Raw genomic sequence first — 26,650 nt, forward strand, 5'->3', positions numbered from 1 at the left:
AGTAACTAACAGAGAGACAAGTGCCTAATCTTGTTGGCACTCCTTCACAGCCAATGCCTTCTACAACTGGCAAACTATCAACTGGCTAAGATAGTGGTCAAAGTCAACACTGTAACGTAATTCATTGCATATTAAGATAACAACCTAGACTATCATGGAATAATACCAATCCCACTTCCCCCTCCAGTCTGGAAAAACTGTTATTTTCCCCATCCAAGTACTCACAGACTATGATCAAAAAACTGCTTTACCTATTCCTTTGTAAACTAAATAAACAGAGTGTTTTATCTCTGTAAAACAGGCTCTCCAGACCTTGAATAATTCTTGCAGCTTTTTTCTGAACCTTTTCCAGACTGTCAACCTCAATTTTAAAAATGTGGACACCATGTTCCTGTAATATTCTCACTGATACCATATATAGTGGTAATACTATCCTCCTCCTTATATATCCAAGGACTGCATTTGCTCTCTTAGCTGTCAGTTGACTATTCACCATGAGCCCTAAATCCTTTTCTGAAACACTGCTATCTAAAATAATCCCTCATCCTGTAAGTGTGATGTGTATGTCTGCATTTAGCTGTATTAATACACATTATGCTCAAGTGAGCCCAGACTACCATGCGATCCAAAGTGCTCTGTATAATTGGCCTGTCTTTACAATTATTTATCACTTCACCAATCTGTATCATCTGCAAACTTTACTAGCAGTGGTTATATGTTTTCTTTCAGTTGATTGATAAAGATATTGAATACCATCAGGTCAAGAACAGACCCCTTGAGGGACAGTTGTGAAATAGTCCTATTGACTGATGACTGCCCATTTGCAATTACTTTTTGAGATCTATTAGTTAGCCAATTTTTAATCCACTGTGTGTTTTGTATAGTGCTTTTTTATTTTCATTTTAAAAACAGAATGTCATGTGATACTAAGTCAAAAGCCTCATTGAAGTTTAAGTGCATTACGTCAATAGTTACTTTTGCCAATAAAACTTCTGCTCTCATCAAAAATCTGTATTAAGCTTGTTTTGACAAGACTTACTTTCCTTAAATCCATGTTGATTTGCATAAGTTACGCTGCCATGTTTTATTTATTGTTTTTAATCCTGTGCCACTCTCTCCATGATTTTTCCTGGGATCAATGTCAAGGAAGTTGGTCTATAATTACCAGAATCATCCTATGAACCCTTTAAAAATATTGCCATAACTTGAGCTTCCCCAGTATTCCAAGACTTGTTAAATATGAACATCAATGGCTCAGAGAGTGATTTCGCAGATTTTAAAGTCTTTGATGGTAATTATCTGGTTCTACAAGTTAAAAGATGTTTAAACTGTGGCAGTTTCTGTTTAACATCCTCCTAAGTTACTGCTGGAAGAGAAAATATTTCTTTATCACTGTAAATTGTTAATAAACTGCCCAGCTTTGTTCCAAATACAAAACAGAAATATTTATTAAACACTTCTATTTGTGCATCATTACTGACTATTTTAACGTCCTTATCTGTAACAGACACATACTATTGTTGGTATTTCTTTTGTTCCTTATATTAAAAAAAATCTATTTTACTGTCCCCTTAATCTTATTGGCCATAGTTTTTTTAAAATCTAATGCCTTTAGCTTTCCTTATCAACTGGCTACATTTGATGATGGTTGAAAGTAAGAGAAGCAAGGGAAAGTCAAGGAAGTGCATTACTTTACCAATGCATCCCACATCACAGTGACAATCCGCACACAATTTGGATCCACAGAAGCAGCAAAACTTACGAAACTGGAGGAGAGCTGAGTCCTACACACTGACTTGGAGATGATAAATCCTGCTGCTAACTGTGTATAGGCATAGACCATACCAACATATTGAACAGGGTGCAGCAAAACCTGTGCCTCCTTCAGAGTGAGGAGTCCTGCTAGTAGAAAAGTATGTAGAGAACAAGGCACTGCAAGGAGAAGCAGTAGTATTTGAGCTGCTCTCTCCAAGGGCACAAAGCACACCAGATCCAGCATTACCATGGGCACCTCCTAGCAGGCTGATCACACAGACTTCACCTTCCCAGGTTGAGATGACTGAACTCAACAACTGGGAGAAGGTGAGGTTACTTATCTTGTATGGTAGCTGGAGTTCTTTGAGATGTTTCATCGCTATGTTGCTCCATACGAGGATAGTTTGTGTGTGTGTGAGCGCGCACACGCACAACAGTGACAAAACATCTCAAAGAACTCCAGCTACCATACAAGATAAGTAACCTCACCTTCTCCCAGTTGTTGAGTTCAGTCATCTCAACCTGGGAAGGAGAAGTCTGTGTGATCAGCCTGCTAGGAGATGCCCGTGCTAATGCTCATCTGGTGTGCTTCGTGCCCTTGCAGAGAGCAGCTCAAGCACTTGTGCACTTTTAACTGGAGATTTTTGTTAGCAGTGTCCATGTCATTTGTCTCCCCATGCTCAGCCCAGCCACTCCAGTTCCTTCTCAAACTCAGAGCGTGGAAGGACATCAAAGTTGAGAGGAAAGGAGGTGATGGGGCATCCACAGAGACAAAATCTCTTTCAAAATTGCAGTTACTGTACAAGGTAAGTATCCTCTCCTTTATCTTTGAAACACCATCCCTATGGGTACTCCATATAAGAAGACTCCATCAGTGCAGAAGAGGGAGCAGATTCTGGTGTCTGCTCTGGCGGTATGTGTTAAGACATTGAAGGAGTGGGAAGGGGGCATAGTTGTCTAGTCTGGTGTGAAAGGGGATGGAGGTATCTCCTCCTCTATTCTCAGCTCCTGTTCCTCTGCAAGGACTTCTTGAAGAGGACATGGAGAGACCTGAGGTGTTGGTGGCTGAGACTCTTATGTGAGGTCAATGCAAGGGGCACAAGGGTTCCAAAAGTCCCACTGAGGAGGGGATAAGGAGGAGAAGGAGCAGGGCCCCAGGGGTTTTCCTGTTGGCTGACTCCTGGGGCTTTGTCCTCAGGAACATCGCAAAGGAGAGAGGATGGAACAAGAAGGTGGTATAGCCTTGGATGAATATTTCTGAATCAGAGGAAGTGTCCTCTTCTGTGTCCAGTGGTGAAGATGAGGTCATCAGTACCTTTGTATGAGGATGACTAGGGGTGGGGTTTCAGGTGGGAGGGTTGCTGGTTCCAGCTGGCACATGGGTGCAGGTGGGAAAACCCTCCTGGTATGGGAGGGAGAACTCTTTCACAGGGGACTCATGTTCCTCCAAAGTCTGAAGGTTCTTGTGAGAGAGGAACCTGGATAATACTAATGAGTCAGGGGACTGCTCCTCCGGGTGAAATACCTCCAGCAGTACTGGGAACAGTACAGATGATCAGTCTGCATGCTCTGCGTGAAGGTAGATGGTACCACGCGAATAGAAGATGATTTCTTCAAAGAGAGTCTTTACTCCTTGAGGAGCCCTTCCACTTGGAAGAGTCTGATGCCAATACTGACTAATCAGTTGTTCAGGGCTGTTCGGCGGTGGCCTTCTAGGTACAAGAAGCCTCTCCTGGTGTTGCTGATACCTCAGTACCATGACAGGTAGAAGCCTCAGTGGTATCCACACAAGAATGTGAGGTTTCTTTGTTCCCAGATTTAAGAAGGGACTTCTCTCCTCTCTCTATCAGGGAGACTGAGGTCTCTTATATTTAGATATCTTCTGAGAGACTGATGCTGTCCACTGGCCTCAGCTTGCTGGCGATGGAGGGCTGGGAAGAGTGAGGCCCCCCAGGTTTAAGGAGGCGCTCCATGAGAAGCTGTTTCAATCAGCCTTCCGTCAATTTGAGATCTGCTCTTGAAGCTGGAGCTGATCTTACACTTTGATAGGCTGTGAGTCTCTCCAAGGCAGTGCAGGAATCTACAGTGCTTGTCACTGTGGTGAAAGGACTTGTGGCAGATCAGGCAAGGCTTGAGTTCTGGGGTCTTGGGTATAACCCACTGGCTGAGAAGGCCTAAGCGAATGGGGGGGGGGCCAACTTTAAAGAAAAAGGGAGAAAGGGAACACCCCCTTTCCTTTCCCCTCCACAAAGCACAAACCATGTTAAGTGAAAACAACATTAAAATAAAGGAAAGAAAAAAATCTGTGTCAATTAGACAGACACTACAGAACTCAGTCTTGAGCTGCAGGCAGTTGAGAAGGAACTAGAGTGGCATGGATCCGCTCCTCCTGCTATACATTTCAGGCAAGGTCCAGTTTAGTTACTAGCAATTAAGATCAATACCACAGGTAAAGCCAATATGCAGAACTTCAAGCTAAACTCAAAACATACATGTTTGTTTAATATGGCTCCTAAAAATAAGAAGCTAGCAAATTACCATATTTTACATTCTAACTATAAAACTGCTCTCTACTTTAGTATCTGAATGATTTCCAGTAGTGCTCAAGCAATTCAAAACTTCTTCAAAAGATGTTAAAGCAGTTGGGAATTAAAAACCAAAAACCAAACCAAGCAAACCAAAAAACTCTAAGCCACAATTCTAGGTCATGATGAAAGACAAACACTACTTTGGCCAAAGGACATTTTGGTCTTATGCTGCGCATATAAAAAAAGAAAAAAAAAAGCGAAGGGGGGGGGATAAAGGATGGTAAAGATTCTTTTCCAAATATTTGTGAAATAAGTATTTTAAAAATAAATATAAATCATTTTGTTTGCAGTTTGCATGTTAAAAACAGATCTAACTGAAGGCTATTAAGTCTGACAAGGTGGGTGAGGTAATATCTTTTATTGTACCATCTTCTGTTGGTGAGACACAAGCTTTTGAGCATACACACAGGTGACAAAGAGCTGTGGATAAGCTTGAAAGCTTGACTCAGTCACCAACAGAAGCTGGTCTAATAAAAGATATTACCTCATCCGCCTTGTGCCTCGAATATTCTGAGACCAACATGACTACACCACCACCACCACCACCACCAGCATATGATAGTAAGTCTTTCTTTCAAATATTCTTTGAAGAGCAAATGACTTCAACTAGGTTTCAGTAGCTTCAGTCACATGATTTTTACCTGAATGTCCTGTGATATTTCAGCTGTGGGAGGCGGTGGAGATTCTTCACAAACAGCAAGGCTCCGAACTAGCTTTAACTTTGTATTTGACTAAAGAAAAGTATTTTTAATTAAAAACTACAGTTAAACGTACATCAGAATACCTCACACTCAATTAATTGATATTACTACACTCAATTAACTACCAAATGCATAACAAATTGGCTGGAATATGCATGTTTAATATTTTAAAATAAAATCAATCTGTTCGAAAGGGAAAAATAAACAGTCATGGCTCTGAAGTCATCATATCACCACAACAGAATAATTCCAATTAATAAAAAAAAATGAAAGAAGAGGCATTGAAAAGGCATTTCCTCTCTCTAGCAATAAGAAGCCACCAAAAATATAAAGGCAAACCACAAAAGCAGACAACTAGGCAAGACAAAAATCCCAAAACAAAACAAAATCTTTATTGCCAAAAATAAAGGCTATAACTAAACTCAAGCCATTCTTCACAAAGTGACAAGGCTTCATCAAGAACGAAGGACTTCCGTAGCATGCCAGCACACAAATCTACTGTACCTTGGACCTTTTTCCTGTTTGTCCAAAAGACTGCACTGGCCGCTAAATGGTGGGCACAACAAAAAGAAGTTCATATTAGCCTTTATACTTAGACTGTAGGAGACATTTATTAATGCAAAAATCTGCTGAGCAGAAACAAAGTAGTTATTTAATAGATTTGATCATCATGTTAAGTAGACACACGTTTTTAGCCTGACGTTTGTCAGTTATCCCATTTTCCATGGCAAAAACCCCAGGCTTCTCATCTTCATTTTGCAGCTTGCAAAACATGGGTATGGGGGAAAAAAAACAAAAAAACTTATCAGTTTTGTACAATTGTTTTATTTTATAAGTCAGGACCAGTTAACAGTCTCCGGCAAGTCCTATGTTTGTAGTTCTCACGGGGAAATTTCTTTGGCAACATTATAAGAAAGTAGATTTTATAATCCTGCTAGCTACTGTTCCCTGAAAACCCACCTGAAGAGCTGTTTAAAAGAAGCAGTGCTATTTTGATAAGGGAAAGGAGTAGGAAATGGTCCACTAATCAAGCAATGTTTCCTCTCCTCCTTTCCTCCTCCCCAAACCCCAGTCAGAAAACTTGACATTTAAAGAAAGAACAGTAAAAAATTAATCAATTTTCTATTTTTATATATAAAATAAAAATTAACTTACTACGTGTCTCTAGCTATTGCTATGCCTTCTCTCTCTTTCTGGCTTAACTCCACCTTTTCTTTACTCTTTCCTGCAATATACAGGGGTTACCAAACTTTTTCCACAGTGCGTACTACTTAGGGTTTGTCTACCGATAATTTTTGCATAGATTTATCTATACTGGTTTAGAAATTGATGTAGCTAAATCAGTGCAAACCCCAATGTGGATGCAGTTATAAAGGTGCTTATATTGATATAGCTTATTGTTATTACTAAACTGATATAGTTAAATTGGTACAAAAACCTCTGTGTAGGTAAGCCTTTGTAGAAATTGTTTTGCGGACTACCTCCCTGACTGCTTATGTGGAAGAGAAATTCGTATACAAGGAGTAACATTTTAAAGAAAATACTACAGAACCACTGAATATTAAAGAATAAAATATTCAGATTTATTTTATCTACAACCTACTGTTGTGATGCCATCAACAGAGTACCTAGTGGAGCATCTCTTTGGAATGAGTCTACAAGAGGAGTGAGGGTGAAAGAGGTAATTTAAGATAACAGATTTGCTGAAATGGCTCTAACCATATGTACTGGGGCATTCAGCAACAGTAATGTCTGCTCTTCAATTATTTTTTAAAAAATCACTTTTGCATATCTTATCTTAAAAAGCATCAATAAACTTCAACCATGATCTCAAAAAAACCTTTCACCTATGAAGCAGAGTGCATCATAACAAAATGAGGAAGTGTGAAAGGCTTATAGTATCTCTGGATAACAAGTGTTATCAAATGTTGCTGTCTTCCCCTGCCCCCACCAATTAAGGCCTCTGTGTTATATCTGATGAAAGGCTAGTGCCTTAGCCCTTGTCTACACTGAGTTTAGGTCAAATTTAGCAGCGTTAGATGGATTTAACCCTGCACCCGTTCACACGATGAAGCCATTTTTATCAACTGAAAGGGCTCTTAAAATCAATTTCTGTACTCCTCCCCGACGAGGGGATTAGCGCTGAAATTGACATTGCCAGGTTGAATTTGGGGTAGTGTGGACACAATTCGATGGTATTGGCCTTTAGGAGCTATCCCAGAGTGCTCCATTTTGACTGCTCTCGACAGCACTTTGAACTCAGATGCACTAGCCACGTACACAGGAAAAGTCCTGGGAACTTTTGAATTTTATTTCCTGTTTAGACAGCGTGGCGAACTCAGCAGCACAGGTGACCACACAGCCCCCCCCAGAATGTTTCTACACTCCCATCATCATCTCTGTCCCTGAGGTTATCGCAGATTAGAAGATGAAAAAAAAAATGCATTCGTGATGACATGTTTTCTGAACTCATGTAGTCCTCCTGCACTGATAGGGCACAAGCATAACGCATGGAGGCATTCAGTGGCAGAGGCCAGGAAAGAATTGCTGTGTTTGCTTAATGGCAAGAGTATCATGCCTCGCTAGCGATGTCCGAGTCAGGTCACTGTGTCATATGCACTCCGTGCTGTGTCAGCCTTGGGTGGGGGCATGACCGCTTTGTGAGCAGGAAGGCCATAGATATAGACATAGACATTGCATTAGGTAGCTTCTGTAGCTAGAGAAAACATTCCTGTGCATTCAGCAAAGTCTGTGGCAAAACAAGAGAAGCCCCGTAGTGCAGTGGTTATCACATTCACCTAACACGCAAAATGTCCCCAGTTCGAAATTGGACAGAAACAGGTCACTGTTCCTTTTTCTGACTCCCCTCCCGCATTTTTAGTTTTTAGAACAGACCCCGCTGCGAAATTTTACTTTGAATTATATCAATTATGAATTAAATATGGAAGCTCTAAATTATAGTCCCAGGTTCCTTACCCTTTCAGCTGCTCTGATAAATCAACGTTTTTGTTAGGGGTGGAAGAAAATTTTCATGAAGCCTTTTATAGGGACTAAATGCTATCTAGGACTCTGAAATAATCTTAACATGGCTCATAGAGTGCAATCCTTCATTCTGGATTTGTCATTCCACAAGTTGAACTGCTCCTTACTACTGTCCAGGCTTCATGAGCCATGGGAGCAAAGGACAGGCTGGGATAGGTGCAACCGTGCGGAAATGCTGCATGGGAGAGCAGCCTGAGGTAGAAGCCCTCCAGCTCGCATGATATTCCAGGCAGGACTGAATCTCTGTGAGATGAAACATAAAGAAGAGAATGACCTGGAGTCACTCCCATTAGGTGCTCTAACAGGAGAATAGCCATGTCTGTCCAGGCACCCTGATCAACCTCACCAAGGTCTGCCAGCTGAGCGGGACTCCAGCTGCTAGAAGCCAGCGGATGGAGCCCCCGATCGGCAGCAGGCTGAGCTGCTCAGCCCACTGCCAGTCTGGGGCTCCGTCCGTCGGCCCCGCTCAGCCCGCTGCCTGCCTGGGGTTTCGATCATCCAGGCAGGCAGCGGGCTGAATGGGGCTGGCGGACAGGACCCTGGGAAAAAGGCACAAAATAATTGTCTGCCGTTGCTTTCATGAAGGGGGGGAAGGGAGAGGGCTGACAACATGTACCCAAAACCACCCGTGACCAAGTTTTTGCCCCATCAGGCATTGGGAGCTTAACCCAGAATTCTAATGGGCAGTGGAGTCTGCAGAAACTGTGGGATAGCTACCCACAGTGCATCGATCTGTAAGTCGATGCTAGCTGCAGTAGTGAGAATGCACTCTGCCGACTTAATACGCTTAATGTGGACATATGCAATAGACTGTATAAAATCAAATTCTAAAAAAATAGACTTCTATAAAATCAACCTAATTTCATAGCGTAGACATACCTTTAGTTAGTAAAGCTTTTGTAACAGTGCTGAACATGGAAAAATGCTGAAGTGAAGGCTCAATTCCTGTATTATGGAGAGTCTCTCTTCTGATTCATTATAGAATGAATCATGTACAAAGTTGAACAAATAGTATTTCAGCATAACACAGAATAATATTTAAAAGAGCCACAGTGCAACTAAAGGCCCTATCCATTCATCTATTGATTACACTGTAATAATCATACCCATATATACTAGAGTAGGGTTGAGCATTTGACTGGTCCTAAAATAATTGCTCAATTGACCAGCCAAATAATGTCAAAAATGGTCAGTTATTTTCAATCACTAATTTATTATAACACTAACAAAAAGATTGAAACTTTGTAGTGTCCAATAGGCTTAGTCATAGATAGGCACGTATGACTAATTACAAAGGACAGTGTACTTAACTCAGTTATTTTAACTCAAATATGTGAACCAATGAAATGAAGCTCTAAAATATGAAATTATTACCTTTTAATGCAATGTTAGGTTAGCATTTAAATGTAAATGTATTCAAGACAGAGTAATTACAAAAGAAAAGTAATTACTTTACAACTGTACAAGGAAAAAAATAGTTTCTAAATTCCCTTATGCTAAGTAGGCAACAGGACAACTCTTCCAAACAACTGCTCATCTTTTTTCCATGTGAGGATGGTGGTGGAGAGATGTAATGATTGTGAACCCTTCTCTTAAACTCCCATTCCCTTCTGAGTAAATTTCTGTATGTTTGTCTAGTCAGTTCAGATTTTTTGGACTTTTTCCACATTTTCAAATATACTGATTTCAATTAAAAACACAGAATACAAAGTGTACAGTGCTCACTTTATATTATTTTTGCTTACCAATATTTGCACTGTAAAAAAGATATACTATTACTTTCAGGGTTGACCTTAGACATACGCAGCAGCATAGGGCACCATGAAATTTGGGGCACCAAATTGCCCCAAATTTCATGGTGCCCTAGGCAGCTGTGTGCTGCATACATGGCAGCACCAGCCCTGTGACCAGCCCTATCCCCTGGCCGCTTGCTCCCCCATGGGCTGTGCCCACTGCAAGGGGCAGGGCCGTCCCTAGGAGGGTGTGGGATCCCGCACAACTCCCTCCGCCTCACCTCTTACCCTCCCCCAAGCTCTGCCCTCAACCCACCCTCATTCCACCTCTTCCCCCAACAACCCCACACTCACTAGCAGCAGCAGGAAGTGGAGCAGCCCAGCGCTAGCCAGCTCTACTCTGCCAGCTCACAGCTGCGGTACTCCGCTTCCCGCTACTTGTGAGTGTGGGGAGGTTGGGAAAGGATGCCGAAAGCAGAGTGATGCGGCCCCGGCCCGCTCCGCTTCCCTTGCACCAGCCCCAGCCATGTTGCTCAGAGGGGCGGGGGGGCAGCAGGACCGGTGCTTGGGGTTTTAGCGCCCTAGGCACATGGCAATTTCGCCGCCCTGCGCGCTGGTCCCGTGGCTCTGGTGGAGCTGCCGCAGTCGTGCCTGCGGGAGGTCCACCGGACCCAGGCGAGCAGCCGACCGTCCGCAGGCATGACTGCGGCAGCTCCACCAGAGCCGCGGACCAGTGGACCCTCCGCAGGCACGACTGCGGTAGGTCCACCGGAGCCGCCTGCCGCCCCCTCCGGGAAAAAACTGCCCACCAATAATGCTGGCGCCCTAGGCGATTTCCCCCCAGGGACAGTGCTTCCATTTAGGCGGCCTAGGCAGAGAGGTGGGGAAAGGTTCCCCTCCCCCGGACTCACCGGTGGCGAGAAACATAGAGCCGCAGCTGGAAGCTGGTGGAGTAGAGCTGGCTGGGAAGAATCCCTTCCCCCAAACCCCCTTCCCTTAGCGACATGGCTGGGGCCAGGGCAAGGGAAGCAGAGTGGGCTGCTCCAAGACCCCACTAATCCCCCGGGCCACTCTGAGCCCATGAGGCCCCCAAAAGTGCCCCCCACCACAGCACCTGCCTCCCAGACCTTGGGGGGTGGAGGGGGAAGAGGCCTGGGGCTGCATAGGGCACCCAAATGGCTAGGGATGGCCCTGATTACTTTTGTGTATTTCAGTTCACCTCATACAGGTACTGTAGTGCAATCTCTTTATCGTGAAACTGCAACTTACAAATGTAGTTTTTTTTTTTTTAACGTTAACTGTACTCAAAAACTAAAACAACATAAAACTAGAGCTTACAACTTGATGCATGAAGGAGCATACAGAAGTTTAGCATATTTGGCATGTAAATACCTTGCAACACCGGCTACAACAGTACTACGTGAACGTCTGTTCTCACTATGAAGTGACTTAAATAATAGGCAGCATTATCTCCCGTAAATGTCAAAAAACTTGTTTGTCTTAGCAACTGGCTGAACAAGAAGTAGGAGTGAGGGGGCTTGTACGAGGTGATTTGAAAAAATATTTTTTTTAAATCTTTATTACAGTGCAAATATTCGCAATAAAAATAATAAAGTGAGCACTGTACACTTTGTATTCTGTTGTAATTGAAATCAGTGTATTTGAAAATGTAGAAAACAACCAAAAATATCTATAACAAACACTTTTAAATTAGTATTCTACTACTGTTTGACAGTTCGATTAAAACTGATTATCCTGACTATTTTTTAAAAAATCTAGGGTTTTTTGTGTGTTAGTTGCATGCATTAACTGCGATTTACAGCCCTAATTGTAACATCTTTGGGGCAGGAACAGTGTCTAAACCTGTTTAGTGTGCTTTGTATACCACCATGTACATCAATGGCCCGGTATACAAATAAAGATATATGGTGACACATGGCCAGAAAGGGTTAAGTAGCTTTCAGGCTAAATGACCCAGATTCAACCTTTAGGGACATATTGGTAGATAATGTTTGCGTTTTTGTGTGTTTACATATATATTGTTAGAGGTTAACAATGTAATCAAACAGCTCCTGTCTATGCTGTATTCTGTTAATTCAGAGATCAAAAGGAGATCTTAACATTTAAATGAACTGTAAAAACAGTGATATCGCTGTATTCGTCTCTCTTTGAAATGTATAGCAAATTACCTGCAAATGGTGGAAAACAGGCAACTGCCTAATGTTAATCCCTGTAGCTAATTACCAAGGGGTTCTCAAACGGGAGGAGGTCGCGAGCTGTCAGCCCCCACCCCAGATCCTGTTTTCAATCCAGCATTTATAATGCCGTTAAATATACTTTAAAGTGTTTTTAATTTATAAGGGGGGGTCATACTCAAGAGACTTGATATGTGAAGGGGATCACCAATACAAATGTTTGAGAATCACTGTAATTACCAGTGATGCTTAGGAAATACGTCTACTTCAAAGTCTCCATGATTGCCCATTGTTCGCCTAAGGACTTCGAGCTGTCAAGAAAAGGCCTGGAACTGTATAAAGGTATCTTGGGTCCTGATCCTTTTTATCTCACATCTGCTTGATGCTTTATATAGGGGAAGCTTGAGTCATAAGAGTGAGATCTCTGGTCCCATCTGGATCACCCTGAATATGAACATTGGACTATGATCTATGGACTTAATTCTGAAAGAACTCTTTGCGACTACAAAGCTCACCATCTCTTTATGCATCTGATCTCAGAACTGTAGTCATGTCTGTATGCATACTGATCTTTTAGCCAATACTCTCTCTTCCTTTTTAATAAATTTCAGTTTAGTTACTAAAGATTGGTTGTAAGTGAATACTTGGGTAAGAACTGAAATATTCATTAACTTGGGAGGTAATGTGTTTGATCCTTTGGGATTGATAGAACTTTTATATGATGACTAAGATTTTCAGTAATCCTCATCAGATTAGACTTGGGTGTCTGGGTGGAGGCCTAAGGCTGAGATGCTTTAACGGAACTGTGTTGTTGGCTTCTGGGTAACCAGTAAGGTATTATAGAAGCTGTTCTGTTCTGGTTTGGTAAATCTAAATATTAGAGAATCCCCAACGCTGGTGGATATTTCGCCCCATTCTTTGCAGTTTGCCATAATTAAGTAACCCCATTGTGGGTCCCCTGGTCACATATACATATAATGGTTATTCTAGAAGGTTCCACAGAAGATGCTCAACTTTCAGTTAGTTCACCTCCTCCTTCCCACCCCTCAAGTGGTATTAGCATTTAGTAAACTGAGTTATCAAGACATTTAAGTAAGCACCATGAAACTATCAAAAACGTAGGCTGCTGCCTGCATCAGGGCACTCTTTTTGGAATAACTGACAATATTTGGCCAAAGTCAGATAACCAGACAACTGACCAGCTTGCAAGCCTATGATAGAGTGAAGTAGTCAAACAAATTCACACAAAACTAGAAATGTTTTCCCAACCTCTTTCTGACAATATGCTTTTAATAAATCTGCATATTTACCCATATGTGTTCAGCGTTTAAAGGCCTCAGCCAAAGCAGTTACACATATGAAATTATAAATCAATCCTGGGAACACAAAACCACACCCCATAAAATAAGGAGTTTGCCAACATGCCTTTTCAAAAGGCACCAATAATACCAAGAGAATGACACAGTCCAACATGAAAGTTACCCTCAAAACCCAATACAATAAATGCATTTCATATTTCATTAAGCAGAGTTATAAATAACCAATTACAATTAAATTAAATAGGCAGTGTTGGACAGCACTTTCTTCATCATTCTAAAGCATCAAGCATCATTTAAAAAAGTGAAGCAAGTCTCAAGACACGGTGAAATACAACTGTGCATGGAAGGTAACAATTGTCTTAAGTTTCAGGTGGAAACAGCAAGATTTTGATATCTAAATGAACAAATACAAATATATTGGTCACCAAACAATAACTCATCTTGAGAGAGTTGCAGTCTGTTTCCGCTTATGTGAGATTTAACTCAATACACATACATCACTGTGCTGGGGAGGCAATAAGAATGCATAGAATAATTCTCGGGTTGTGGATACAGAAAATAGCAGCACAGATACCATGTTGACAAACAGAACAAATAATAAAAAGGTGAAGAGATCAGTTTAGATAACAAAAGATGGGATTCTCCTTTGTGACTACATATACATGTGAATTCTCCATAACCAAACCACAAGACAGTGTGACTAAGGACAAGCCCACACTATAGACTTCTGCAGGCACTGCTGTGTCAGTCAGGGGTATAAAGAAGTGTGCTCTCTGGCTGATTTAGCTGTGCCAGCAGAAGTGTAGAGACAGCTATACTGGCAAAGCGGTCAGCTTTTCCTGATATAGCTTATTTCACTCATGGGAAATGGTTTTACTATACCAGCACAAGCACTTCACTGGCAGAGTATACTAAGTTCCTAAATCAGTAAGGCATTCCTAGTGCAGGCACAGGCTCAGACATATCAACAACATAAGTGACATGCAGTTCACATTACATTCACTTGATATCTTTAGGCATTTTATTCACAGACATTTCTAATGCAGTCAGCACTGCGTTACATGAATGTCATCATGGGATGGATGGGGAGGGAAAGGAAAAACTGGACATGCAAGTTATACCACACGACATTGAGGAGCACTGACCAGGTGGGTGAGAATGCATAGGTGGCATTTCTGTCTCATTTATTCAATCACAGATAGTGAAAATGGCTGTGATTTCAAGATTTTTTTTTGAAGATGAACAGAGATGCCTTTAACAGCATCAAAGATGGAGCCCTGACATCAGTCTCGAAGATTCCCACCACCCTCCGCCTCCAACACACACACAGAGGTAGGAAGTGAGGGAAAGAGAAACCAAGGGGTATTTATGGAGGTTGTGGAATTTGTGTTGGAGAGGAAGGATGAAGTACAGGTACAAAGAGATATTTGTTTAAGTTAGATTTCTAAAATTTCATCTAATTCTATCAAGAAACTGAGAAATCAACGTAGTCATTGAAACTCCAAAATGGAATTATAAATCTTTAACATAAAATTTGTCTTTATTTTATATAATGAATGCATAAGTGTCCTAGCTGCATACCTCACACAAGCTCTCCCTCCACCACTTGCACTGCTTCCTTTCCACTATCTCTCTCACCAGCTTCCCAATGAGGCTATCCCCTTCCCCAATCTCAGACAGCTAGAGCCTTCCAGTCACATTTTTTCTTTACTAGTGCCAGCATGGGTCTTTATGTTACTTCTGTAATTGATTATTCACAGGGTAATATCACATCCACAAATTAACAATTATTTTTAATGCATGGATGACAGTATATTTATGATTGCAATCCATGTATAACATAAAAATCTTAAGATACTGTGATGGGGCAAGGCCAGATGGCTACAGTAAAGTACTGAGGAACAGGTATGTTAGCAACAGGCTAAACAAATCCCTAGGACCATGGTAACCAAATGGCAGTTGCTCCAGGTTAATCAAGGCACTTGTGGCCAATTAAGATCTTTCTAGAAGGCAGTAGAGATAGCTACATTGATTAGAACACCTGCAGCCAATCAAGGCAGGCTAATCATGGCACCTGGGTTTAAAAAGGAGCTCATGCCAGTCAGGCGAAGAAGAGCCAGAGGAGAGGAAGCGCCTGTGAGGAGCTGGGAGCAAGAGGCACAAATTGCTGAGACAGAGGGTGTGCTACTGGAGGATTGAGGAATTATCAGACAATCAAGCATTATCAGACACCAGGAGGAAGGTCCTGTGGTGAGGATAAAGAAGGTGTTTGGAGGAGGCCATGGGGAAGTAGCCCAGGGAGTTGTAGCTGTCATGCAGCTGTTACAGGAGGCACTATAGACAGCTGCAATCTACAGGGCCCTGGGCTGGAACCCAGAGTAGAGGGTGGGCCCGGGTTCCCCCCAAACCTCACAACTCCTGATCAGACACAGGAGGAGTTGACCCAGACTGTGGGTTCCACCAGAGGGGAAGATCACTGAAGTTAGTAAATCCGCCAATAAGCACAGGACCCACCAAGGTAAAGGAGGAATGTTGTCACAATACATTAAAACAGGCTTTTTCATGCAGTAAAAAAATCTGTAAGTCATGAATGAGTCATGGTAATTATTTTTCAAAAAATGGTTAATAATGCCATATGTTCTAACCAACATCACAACTACAAGGTGGATTCAAGCAAAAATCTTGCGATTAACTTGTGTTTTGTTTTTTTTAGGGCTGAGACTGTCTTCTCTTTTTTGGAAAGCAGAATGCTCTGGCACATTTTTAATAAGTACTAAAATAATTATAAAAATATTATAAATAAATATAAAAATGCTTTTGCACATTTTTAATAAATATTAAAATAATAACTACAATTATGGTGCATATTGTAGGATTGCTACAGTATAGCAGAAAACAAAAGTTTTCATACTACTCGTAAAATGTGTTAATAGCATCTTTTGACAAATTATACAATTCCAAAAATAATTGCGTATAAAATGTTTACTGTATAGGCTCGTGTCCCTATTAGTTCACTCACTAACCAATAAGAAATTAGCATACTGAAGCACAATATCTTAATAGATTCTTTCCATAAAACTGCTCTTTCACATATGTGCCTCACATTTCGAAGCCTGTTTAAAAATAAATTGAGAGTCATGAGAGAAAAATTGGACAACTTTAAAAGGTGATTGTTCCTCCCAAATTACAAACGTAAAGCTTCACTAAGCTAAATCCTTACAATCATGGGTGGGCACCTTCTGCAACATATGTAAATGGTTATATATTGAGAGCAGTTGATTTGCTATGTGCTGTGCAAAACTGAGAATGTAATTCCTACCCTTCAACTAAACAGATGAACCAAACAATGGCTTTATCACAAAGCCATGGAGTAAATTCATTTTAATTATTTTTTTTAATAAATACATACAAGTGTAATGTGATTTTGCTGGCAGATTAATTTTGTAGGCTGGGCAGAGAAAAGAATTTTAAGAATGGATTTGAATGGACTGGGACTGCTTGCTGCTCCAGGATAAAGCATACATTCTAGGCAAAGAGGCCATTATGATGGAAGGAACAAAGGATATGTCTACACTACCACATAATTTATGTCACTCAGGGTTGTGAATAAGCCACTCCCCTAACTGACCTAAGTGCAGGTATGGACAGCACTATGTTGGCGGGAGAGCTTCTCCCACCTACATAGCTACTGCTGACTATTAGGGGTGGATTAATTCAGTCAAGAGGAGAACTCTCCCCTGTCAGCTTAGCATCACTACACTAGAGAGCTTACAGCGCAGCTGCATCCAAGCAGCTTGAAAGCATTGGGAGAGCTGCAGGAGCAGTTGAAAGGCAAAGGGTATGAAAGGATAAGAGCAGCAAATTACTCACAGTAAAAAACAAAACAAACAATGTAGCAATTGATCCAAACTGTCATCTCCAGTGATTTTCATTAACTTGATTAATTTATTCATATACTACTTAAAGAGACAGGCAACATAATTCAGGCATGCCTGAGACTGATGAGTCACTTTTCTTATTCATATTGTGCTTAGAATGATGTTTACAAGTGCAAATAAACTACTCAACATACTGCAACTCAAGTATTCTGGTATTGGGATCCCTACTGTCATGGATATTTAGTTTCAAAATGTCAACACTGGCTTCCAGAATTGGGAAGCGTCAATTTCACTACACTAGGGAAGGAAGGGAGCAAAGAAAAGCGAGTGTAGAAAGTGCATTAAAGTAATCAGTATTCTTCATGCAATAATATTCTGGCTAGTTTACCTATTTTATTTTGAACAGCTATTTTCATTTGGTCCCCAGAGCATCACCTGGTTTGAGTACTAATAATGGGTGGTTGATCGGAGTTGGGAAGGGAGTTTTCAAGGGAGCAAGTGTGATGCTGAGAGCACTGACTCTCCATAGCAGTGCCATATTCCTCAGGAAGGGTTGCATTCTGTGCTGTCCAGCACAGGAGCAGTAGCACCAAATAACTGATGGACATGAAAGCTACACCTTCTAGAGCTTTTCAGATTTGGAAACTTAGCAAAGGGATTTAATTTTGTCAAGCTGGAGTGGGCAATGAACCTAATTTAGGAGAGAAATTCTGAGGCGTTACCTAGAAAAAGCTCTGAAGCTCTAAACAACATAAGAGAACTAAAGTGAACCTATTTCTAATCAACATTTGACTAAAAACTACTTTGAAAAACTCAGAGCATGACTCAGTGGACTCTCTCACCTAGTAATTTCTCCAGTTAGTCTTCATCTGCACTTGAATGTATAGAAAATATATATATTGCCTCTCACCACCTACCATTTTAGAATGTAAGCTCTTCAGGCCAGTGATCATTTCTTTGAATACAACTGTACAGTACCTGGCCCCACAAAATCCTTATCACGATTGTCACTGTGGACACTACACTTAAAATCAATATCAAACATTAACTAGCTAGGCTGTAACGTTGTATGGGGCAGGGACTTTTTGTTGCATATTTATATACTACTTAGTATGACAGGTACTAAGTCTCCAGCCTAAGGGTATGTCTACACTACCCACGTTATGGCACAGCTGTGGCAGCGCTATGACGTGGACCGTACAGATAGCCTTCATCCCCAGGGGAGAGCTCTCCTGGTGATAAAAAACCCACCCCTAATGAGTGGTGGTAGCTTTATCGCCAGGAGCACCATTCCCGGAGATAAAGCACTGTCTATACTGGTGCTTTTCAGTGCTAAAACTTCTGTTGCTCAGGGGTTTTTTCCTACACCTCTGAACAACAGAAGTGTTAGTGCTGAAAGTGGAAGTGTAGACAGCCTCAGTTCATGACAAGGCTTCTAGGGACTAAAGAAATACAAATAGATTGTCACTGGCACAGGAAGGGACGTGTGATGAAGACATGAAGGTGTCATAAACAGATAGTTAAGGGTTAATGTCTCTTTTACCTGTAAAGCGTTAACAAACAGGGAACCAAACACATGACCAGGGGACCAATCAAGAGACAAGATACTTTCAAATCTCGGTGGAGGGAAGCCTTTGTGTTTTTTGAGTTTTGCTTTGTTCTCTCTGGGTCCTGCAAGGGACTAGACGGGCAACCAGTTTTCTTGCCAATCTCCCTGCTATAGTCTCTTATATATTCAGAATAGTGAGTATTTTAGTAAAAAAGGCGGTTATAGTCTTTTAATTGTTTCTGTATTTGCAAATGTGTAGTTTGCTGGAAGTATTTTAAATTGTATTTTGCTGGGGGGAGGCTTCTTTCTAGTGTCTATAAGATGACAGACCCTGTAATATTCTATCTTGAATTTACAGCGATTTTCTTCATTCTTTTTTTCTTTTATTAAAAGTTTTGCTTTTAAGACCTGTCTGATTTTTCCCCTTGTTGAGGCTCAAGGGAATTGAGTCTGTACTTAATAGGGAAGGAGAAGGGAAGGAGAGAAAAGAGGGGGAACCCACCTGATTTCTCTGTGTTGTGATTCAAGGAGTTTGAACCACAGTGATCTCCTAGTATACCCAGGGCGGAAAAGATCTGGGAGGAAGAAAGGAGAAGGGGGAATCCCTTTGTTTAGATTCATGGAGCTTGAATCTGTATCTCTCTCCAGGAGCCCAGGGAGGGAACACCTGGAGGGGAGGAGGGGGAAGGGAAATGGTTTATTCCCCTTTGTTGTGAGACTCAAGGAATTTGGGTCTTGGGGGTCCCCAGGGAAGGTTTTGGGGGAGACCAGAGTTTATCAGGCACTCTACTCTAAGTTCTGATTGGTGGCAGCACTACAGGATCTAAGCTGGTAATTAAGCTTAGAGGAATTCATGCTAGTACCCATATTTTGGATGCTAAGGTTCAGAAATTGGGAATTATACTATGACAGAAGGGTATCCAGTTTGTTTGGTTTTTTAAAATATTTTTTCTAGCTACCCCCATGCCCCAACCCTAGATTCAGTCCTGATGAAGCTTAATTTGAGTTTAATATCAATTTAAGTATGTCACAACATTACCACCATAGACTTGTACAGGGCCTGTATGAGAGCATCTAGCACAGTTAAACCAAACACTAGAGCTTCCTTCACCCAGAATAATCTTCATGAGATTTTTGTTTTGTTAAATTATGGACTTTTAAAAATCATGTATTTTCTCAGCCTCAATAAAACTGAATGCCAGGACCTATTCACCACTCTTATCACTACAACTTGAATCAAAATACCCGGGAAACAGCTTTAAAAAAAAAACAAACAAACCCACAAACATCAATGGTAACTTCTCTACTAAGTAAATACTCAACTTAGTAATGTTGAGACTGACAATGGGGAAATAAAAACAAAATTAACTTGTTGCCTTGTCCCTCTACAACATGGAAAACTCAACATCCTAAAAGAAGTTCAAATGAACCCAAAGGAAATCTTTAGTAAAAGGCGAAAGATTTATACGATTTGAAGAGAAACCAGAGTATATACTACTACAGATAAAAGGCTAGAGAGTGTTTTCCCTCCAGTGAGAAACTCGCAGTTTGCCTCCAACTTATTAAAAAATAACTGACCATTAAGTATGCGTATTGATAGAAATAGGAAGGTGTGAGGGTGATAGAGGAGATATAATCCTCCAGATTCACCAAAACTGATAAAGTTTGCTTGGCCCTTGACTAGAAAATACGTAATAAGTAATCACAAGACATAGTGACAGAGCAAGAGAAAGAACTGTGTTTACCATAATATACTAATGAAAAATAAGGAGAGACTTCTTACCAGCATATCATTTTTGTTGTCAGTACAACTTTCATCCTTTTCTACTTGAATCTGCTGATGGCTTCTTGATTTTATAAGGTTTTCGACTGGAGTTATATCTTTAAATTCAGCCTCTGAATCATTCATTGCATCAGTTTCATCCTTTAGAGTAACAGTATCAGACATCCTCATTAGAGAAGGTTACTTTAAAATTCTACAGGAAATAAGGAACCTTTAAGAGGAGAAAGAAAAGTACGTATATTTACTCAATAGAGCTGAAAATGTATACTAATTCAAGAAGATTTACACACACACACACACACACACACACACACACACACACACACACACACAGAGTATTTTCAATAGACTGCCACCAACAGGACATTTTCCCCACCAATTTTCTTTTTCTCATGTCTTGGGTCATCGTGAATGAGTATTCATTTTAGTTCTGTCACCTTAATCCAGATGCTTATGCGACAGGTGCATTTTACAAGAGAAAAAAAGGCATTAACTAAAAGTTTATGCGAGTAGGTCATGGTAGACCAGAGGGGGGCAAACTACGGCCCACGGGCCACATCTGGCCCGTGACACAGTCCTCCCTGGACCTTTAGCTCCTGGCTGGGGAGGCTAGCCCCTGGCCCCTCCCCCACTGTTCTCCCTTCCCCACAGCCACGCCAGCAGCACTCCGGGTGGCGGGGTTGCGCGCTCCTGCCATGAAGAGCGGCAGCCTGTCTTGCTCCGGCCACCAGACATGCTGTTCTGAGCGGCATGGTAAGGTGGCCAGGAGGCAGTCAGGGACAAGGGGCAGGGTTTGTATAAGCGTGAGAGTCCCATGGGGCCTGTCAAGGGGTGTGGGTTTGGATAGGGGTCAGAGCAGTCAGGGGACTGGAAGCAGGAGGGTTGACAGGGGGTGGAGTGCCAGGGGGCAGTTAAGGGTGGCGGGGTCCCGAGAGGGGGTGGTCAGGGAACGAGGAACAGAGGGCTGCTCGATAGGTGGTGGGAGTCCTGGGGGGGCTGTTGGAGGCAGGGATGTGGATAGGGGTTGGGGCAGTCAGGAAACAGGGAAAAGGGGTTTGGATAGGGGGTAAGGGGTCCCAGGAGGGGGCGGTTAGGGGACAAGGAACGGGTGGGGGGGGTTGGATGGGTCAGAGGTTCTGAGGGGGGCAGTCAGGGAGCGGGAAGTGCTAGGGGCCGGATAGGGGTCAGGGGCCAGGTTGTTTGGAGAGGCACGGCCCTACAGTTTTGCAACCCCAATGTGGCCCTCAGGCCAAAAAGTTTGCCTACCCCTGTGGTAGACCCTCGACTACCTCCCTCCTCCATATTTTATACATTGGTGTTTTCAAATACAACACTGGGTTTCAGTTCTAATATAAGAAATTGAAGTTCCTCTAATTCAAAGGGAGAATGTTGATTTGAAAAACTATAGGGAACTGGTCTGGTGGATCAGTAAGCCAACACAATGAACTACGGTGCAAGATTCACAAACTGAATGAAAACTTCCATATTGTCTTATTCCCAGTCAACTACAATTGATATGAATAATTGTAGATATTACCTTACATGTCAAAGGTAATGAAACTGGTCACTGCACATTTCTTAAGTACCAGAAAGAGAGACAGCATTGACGATTCGAATGGTGGAGAAACAGTACACTAGATGATTATGTACAAGAACAATATAAACATTCCATAGCTCAAATAAATATTTGGAGTCACCATCCTGCCCAAGTCTCAACTTCTTGCAATGCCAGTTGTCAGAAAGATATGAAAACAATAAATCTACACTTCACCAAAAAAAAACAAAAAAAAAATAAAAAACCACACACACACACCCAACCCCACACACCACAATTAATCTAGGTAGAATGAATTTAAATTTAAAACACTGATTTTATTTTTACATTTGAGGAATTTTAATTCAAAATAGAAAAACCTAGAGCACAGTTAAATCAGTCAGATACAATATTTGTTCCTTATTACCTGATGTATCCTACAGATTTGGAATTGTGGTCTCCCACAAAAATAAAATAAAGTAATCCAACGTTCCTTTTCACAGTCGTCAACCAAGATGTTAGTTGTAATGAACCATCTGGAATATGGCAGGAGGAGTCCCATGTCCTTGTCACCAGTGTAGAATCCTTGACTGAACTATACTGTCTTGGATCAAGAATACCATCCCTTTTAGATGCCTAAAACAATAAAAACAGTTCCATTGGTAACTTCCATTAATGAAAATCAGGAATATTTCTTGTAAAACTAAAAAAAAACAGTCAGCATTTTTCATTTCCATTCAGTTTTGTTTGTCATTTTTGTTCTAATTATTTACTTATCTACTGGAAGAAGCTGTACTGTTTTTCACCAATTTGTAAGCAATTCCCAAAGTATAAATTAATAAGTCGTTATAATAAACATATCAGTATGTCTAGTTACACCACGACAACAGTAACATCCCTCTGCCATGTAGGTATTTTCTGGAATAGGGATGTAATAAAGAATTGGTTAAAATAAAAAACTTGGGGAAAAAATATATATATATAGTTATTGGTAGTTGGAACTCATACAATTCTTGGCAGGATTAATCCTGTAAAAGCACCATATGCAATTCATATTACAAGGCCACATCATAACCCACAGACCAACCCTAGTACCTTCTACATGCTTCCCAGGATACATAAACAAGTGAATGCAGGCAGACACATCATATTTGGCCATAACACTCTTACTGAAAGAATATCAAGACTCTCAGAAGCCATCCTATCACCACTCAACCCACAAAGGGTCTGTTTCCTCCAGGACACAACTCACTTCCTCCCATAGAATGCCATCTTTGCTTCCATGGACGTCATCTCCCTACACATCAATGTCCCTCACAAAGATGGCATCACTGCCTTCCTCAAATATCTACAAGACAATGGACAAGCCTCAAATATCTACCACAAACATCACCAAACTCATCCATTTCATCCTCACTCATAACAACTTTACATTCAACAAACACTTTGTCCAAACTATGGGAACAGCCATGGGTACTAGGATGGCTTCCCGATATATCAACCTTTTCATGGGCCACATTTGGAAAACGTGCCATAAACTCAGTGATATACCTGACATAAATCAATGATACTTTCATCCTCTAGACAGACAACCAAAACACCCTCATAGGATTTCTACCACAACTTCAACCATCATCATCCATCAAACTTTCTCTAGAACACTCCCACACAAGCAGCAACTTCCTGGACACCACAATCAGTTTCAACCATAGAATAATAGAGATAATTATACACAAGAAACCCCTGGATCACCACACTTCCCTCCAAAGATGCATCTATCATCCTCAAACACAGAAAGAAATCTTAGTTACGGTCAGGCATTCAGACATCATAGAACATGCTCTGAAGAGAAAAATCTGGGATACATACCTTAATACACTTAAAACTGCCTTCACCAAACAAGGGGACTCCACTAGAGAAATAGATCACATTATGGGTTGGGCCACCCAAATATTCTGAGAGAACCTGCTTCAATACAGGAAGAAAAAAAACAAACACACAAGAAGTGACATACTCCCAGTTGTCACTTACCAGCCCACACTGGAACTCAAACAGCATATCTAATTATTACAACCCATACTTAATGGGAATCATATCCTCAAAAAAAATCTTTCCTGAACACCCTCTTCTAGCCTTCAAAACACTAACACACCACCATCACCTACTAGGCACTAAAAATCATAAAACCAGTGTGTCTATTGAGTCTGTCTCTCTCTACAACAATCTGTAACCCACTAACCCCCCTTTTTGGTCTTATGATCGCATAGGTGTTAATGACACACTTCATCTTGAATGGTCTCTTGCAACATACGTTAACTCCTTATACTTAATCTCTTCCACCTCTATTTAGCTGCAATACTCTGAGCATCTTTCCCAAACCTGAAGAAGATCTCTGTCGTGCTCAAAAGCATGTCTCTTTCACCAACAGAAGTTGGTTTAACAAAACAAAACAAAAAAGCAAAACAAAAAAAAAAAAAAACCTGTGTAGATCTAACACCATCACAAAAAATAAAATGTACCCTACGGGTGCGTCTACACTACGGGATTATTCCGATTTTACATAAACCGGTTTTGTAAAACAGATTGTATAAAGTTGAGTGTACGCGGCCACACTAGGCACATTAATTCGGCAGCCTGCGTCCATGGTCCAAGGCTAGCGCCGATTTCTGGAGCGTTGCACTGTGGGTAGCTATCCCGTAGCTATCCCATAGTTCCTGCAGTCTCCCTCTCCCCTTGGAATTCTGGGTTGAGATCCCAGTGCCTGATGGGGCAAAAATCATTGTCGCGGGTGGTTCTGGGTACAGCCTCACCCCTCACTACCTGAAAGCAGCAGACAACCGTTTCGCGTCTTTTTTCCTGGGTGAACTGTGCAGACGCCATACCATGGCAAGCATGCACCCTGCTCAGATCAATACCGCAATCATGGACGTTGTAAACACCTCGTGCATTCTCGTGCAGTCTATGCTGAACAGGGACCTGCAAAGCCAGGCGAGGAGGCGGCGGCAGTTACGGCAGTGCGGCGACGAGAGAGATGAGGACATGGACACAGAATTCTCTCAAACCGCGGGCCCCTGCGCTTTGGAGATCCTGCTGATAGGTAATGGGGCAGGTTTTAGCCACTGAACGCCGATTTTGGGCCCGGGAAACAAGCACAGACTGGTGGGACGGCATAGTTTTGCAGGTTTGGGATGATTCACAGTGGCTGTGAAACTTTCGCATGCGTAAGGGCACTTTCATGGAACTTTGTGACCTGCTTTCCCCTGCCCTGAAACGCCAGAATACCAAGATGAGAGCAGCCCTCACAGTTGAAAAGCGAGTGGCAATAGCCCTCTGGAAGCTTGCAACGCCAGACAGCTACCGGTCAGTCAGGAATCAATTTGGAGTGGGAAAATCTACTGTGGGGGCTGCTGTGATGCAAGTAGCCAAAGCAATCACTAAGCTGCTGCTACGAAAGGCTGTGACTCTGGGAAATGTGCAGGTCATAGTGGATGGCTTTGCTGCAATGGGATTCCCTATCTGTGGGGAGGTGACAGATGGAACCCATATCCCTATCTTGGCACCGGAGCACCAGGGCACGCAGTACATAAACTACAAGGGGTACTTTTCAATGGTGCTGCAAGCACTGGTGGATCACAAGGGATGTTTCACCAACATCCACGTGGGATGGCCAGAAAGGGTTCATGACGCTCGCATCTTCAGGAACACTACTCTGTTTAAATGGCTGCAGCAAGGGAATTACTTCCCAGACCAGAAAACAGCAGTTGGGGATGTTGAAATGCCTCTAGTTATACTGGGTGACCCAGCCTACTCCTTGATGCCATGGCTCATGAAGCCATACACAGGCAGCCTGGACAGTAGTCAGGAGCTGTTCAACTACCAGCTGAGCAAGTGCAGAATGGTGGTAGAATGTGCATTTGGCTGTTTAAAGGCACGCTGGCCCACATTACTGACTCGCTCAGACCTCAGCCAAACCAATGTCCCCTTTGTTAGTGCTGCTTGCTGTGTGCTCCACAATCTGTGTGAGAGTAAGGGGGAGACCTTTATGGCGGGGTGGGAGGCTGAGGCAAATCACCTGGCTGCTGATTACGCACAGCCAGACACCAGGGCGATTAAAAGAGCACACCAGGAAGCGGTGCACATCAGAGAAGCTTTGAAAACGAGTTTCATCACGGGCCAGGGTACGGTGTAACTGTTGCATTTGTTTCCCCTTGATGAACCCCTCCCCCCTTGATTGACTCATTCCCTGTAAGCAACCCACTCTCCCCCTTCAATTACAGATTGCTTAAGGAAATAAAGTCACTATCGTTTAAAAATCATGTATTCTTTATTAAAAAATCATTATAAAAAGAGGGAGAGAAATGACAAGGTATCCCGGGTGTGGTGTGGGAGGAGGATAGGAGGGAAGGAAAAGGCTACTAAAAACATTTCAATGCAATGACAGCCTTTTGGTTGGGCTATCCACGGGAGCGGAGTGGGCGGGTGCACGAAGCCTTCCCCCACGCGTTCTTACATGTCTGGGTGAGGAAGATATGGAACATGGTGAGTGGTGAGGGTGGTTACACAGGGGCTGCAG

General features: G+C 42.0%; 1 protein-coding gene and 1 pseudogene across 14 annotated transcripts in view; both read right to left on the reverse strand.

The window, feature by feature from the left end:
- Nucleotides 1–26,650, reverse strand: part of R3HDM1 (R3H domain containing 1) — a 144,408-nt gene that overhangs the window by 81,966 nt on the left and 35,792 nt on the right. For 11 of the 14 annotated variants that reach the window (XM_050915989.1, XM_050915991.1, XM_050915990.1 and 8 more), the window contains exons 2-5: nucleotides 22,505–22,713; nucleotides 20,544–20,754; nucleotides 5,549–5,590; nucleotides 4,985–5,074 (exon numbers count right to left, since the gene is read on the reverse strand). In XM_050915989.1, coding sequence (XP_050771946.1) covers nucleotides 4,985–5,074; nucleotides 5,549–5,590; nucleotides 20,544–20,714 — 303 coding nt within the window. In that variant the 5' untranslated portion in view covers nucleotides 20,715–20,754; nucleotides 22,505–22,713. The remainder of the gene's footprint in view (nucleotides 1–4,984; nucleotides 5,075–5,548; nucleotides 5,591–20,543; nucleotides 20,755–22,504; nucleotides 22,714–26,650) is intronic. The other 3 variants (XM_050915996.1, XM_050915995.1, XM_050916000.1) reach the window with 1 other exon arrangement.
- On the reverse strand, nucleotides 20,139–20,246 carry LOC127030553 (uncharacterized; annotated as a pseudogene).

This window comes from Gopherus flavomarginatus, chromosome 10, assembly GCF_025201925.1.
Source record: "Gopherus flavomarginatus isolate rGopFla2 chromosome 10, rGopFla2.mat.asm, whole genome shotgun sequence".
Lineage (NCBI taxonomy): Eukaryota > Metazoa > Chordata > Testudines > Testudinidae > Gopherus > Gopherus flavomarginatus.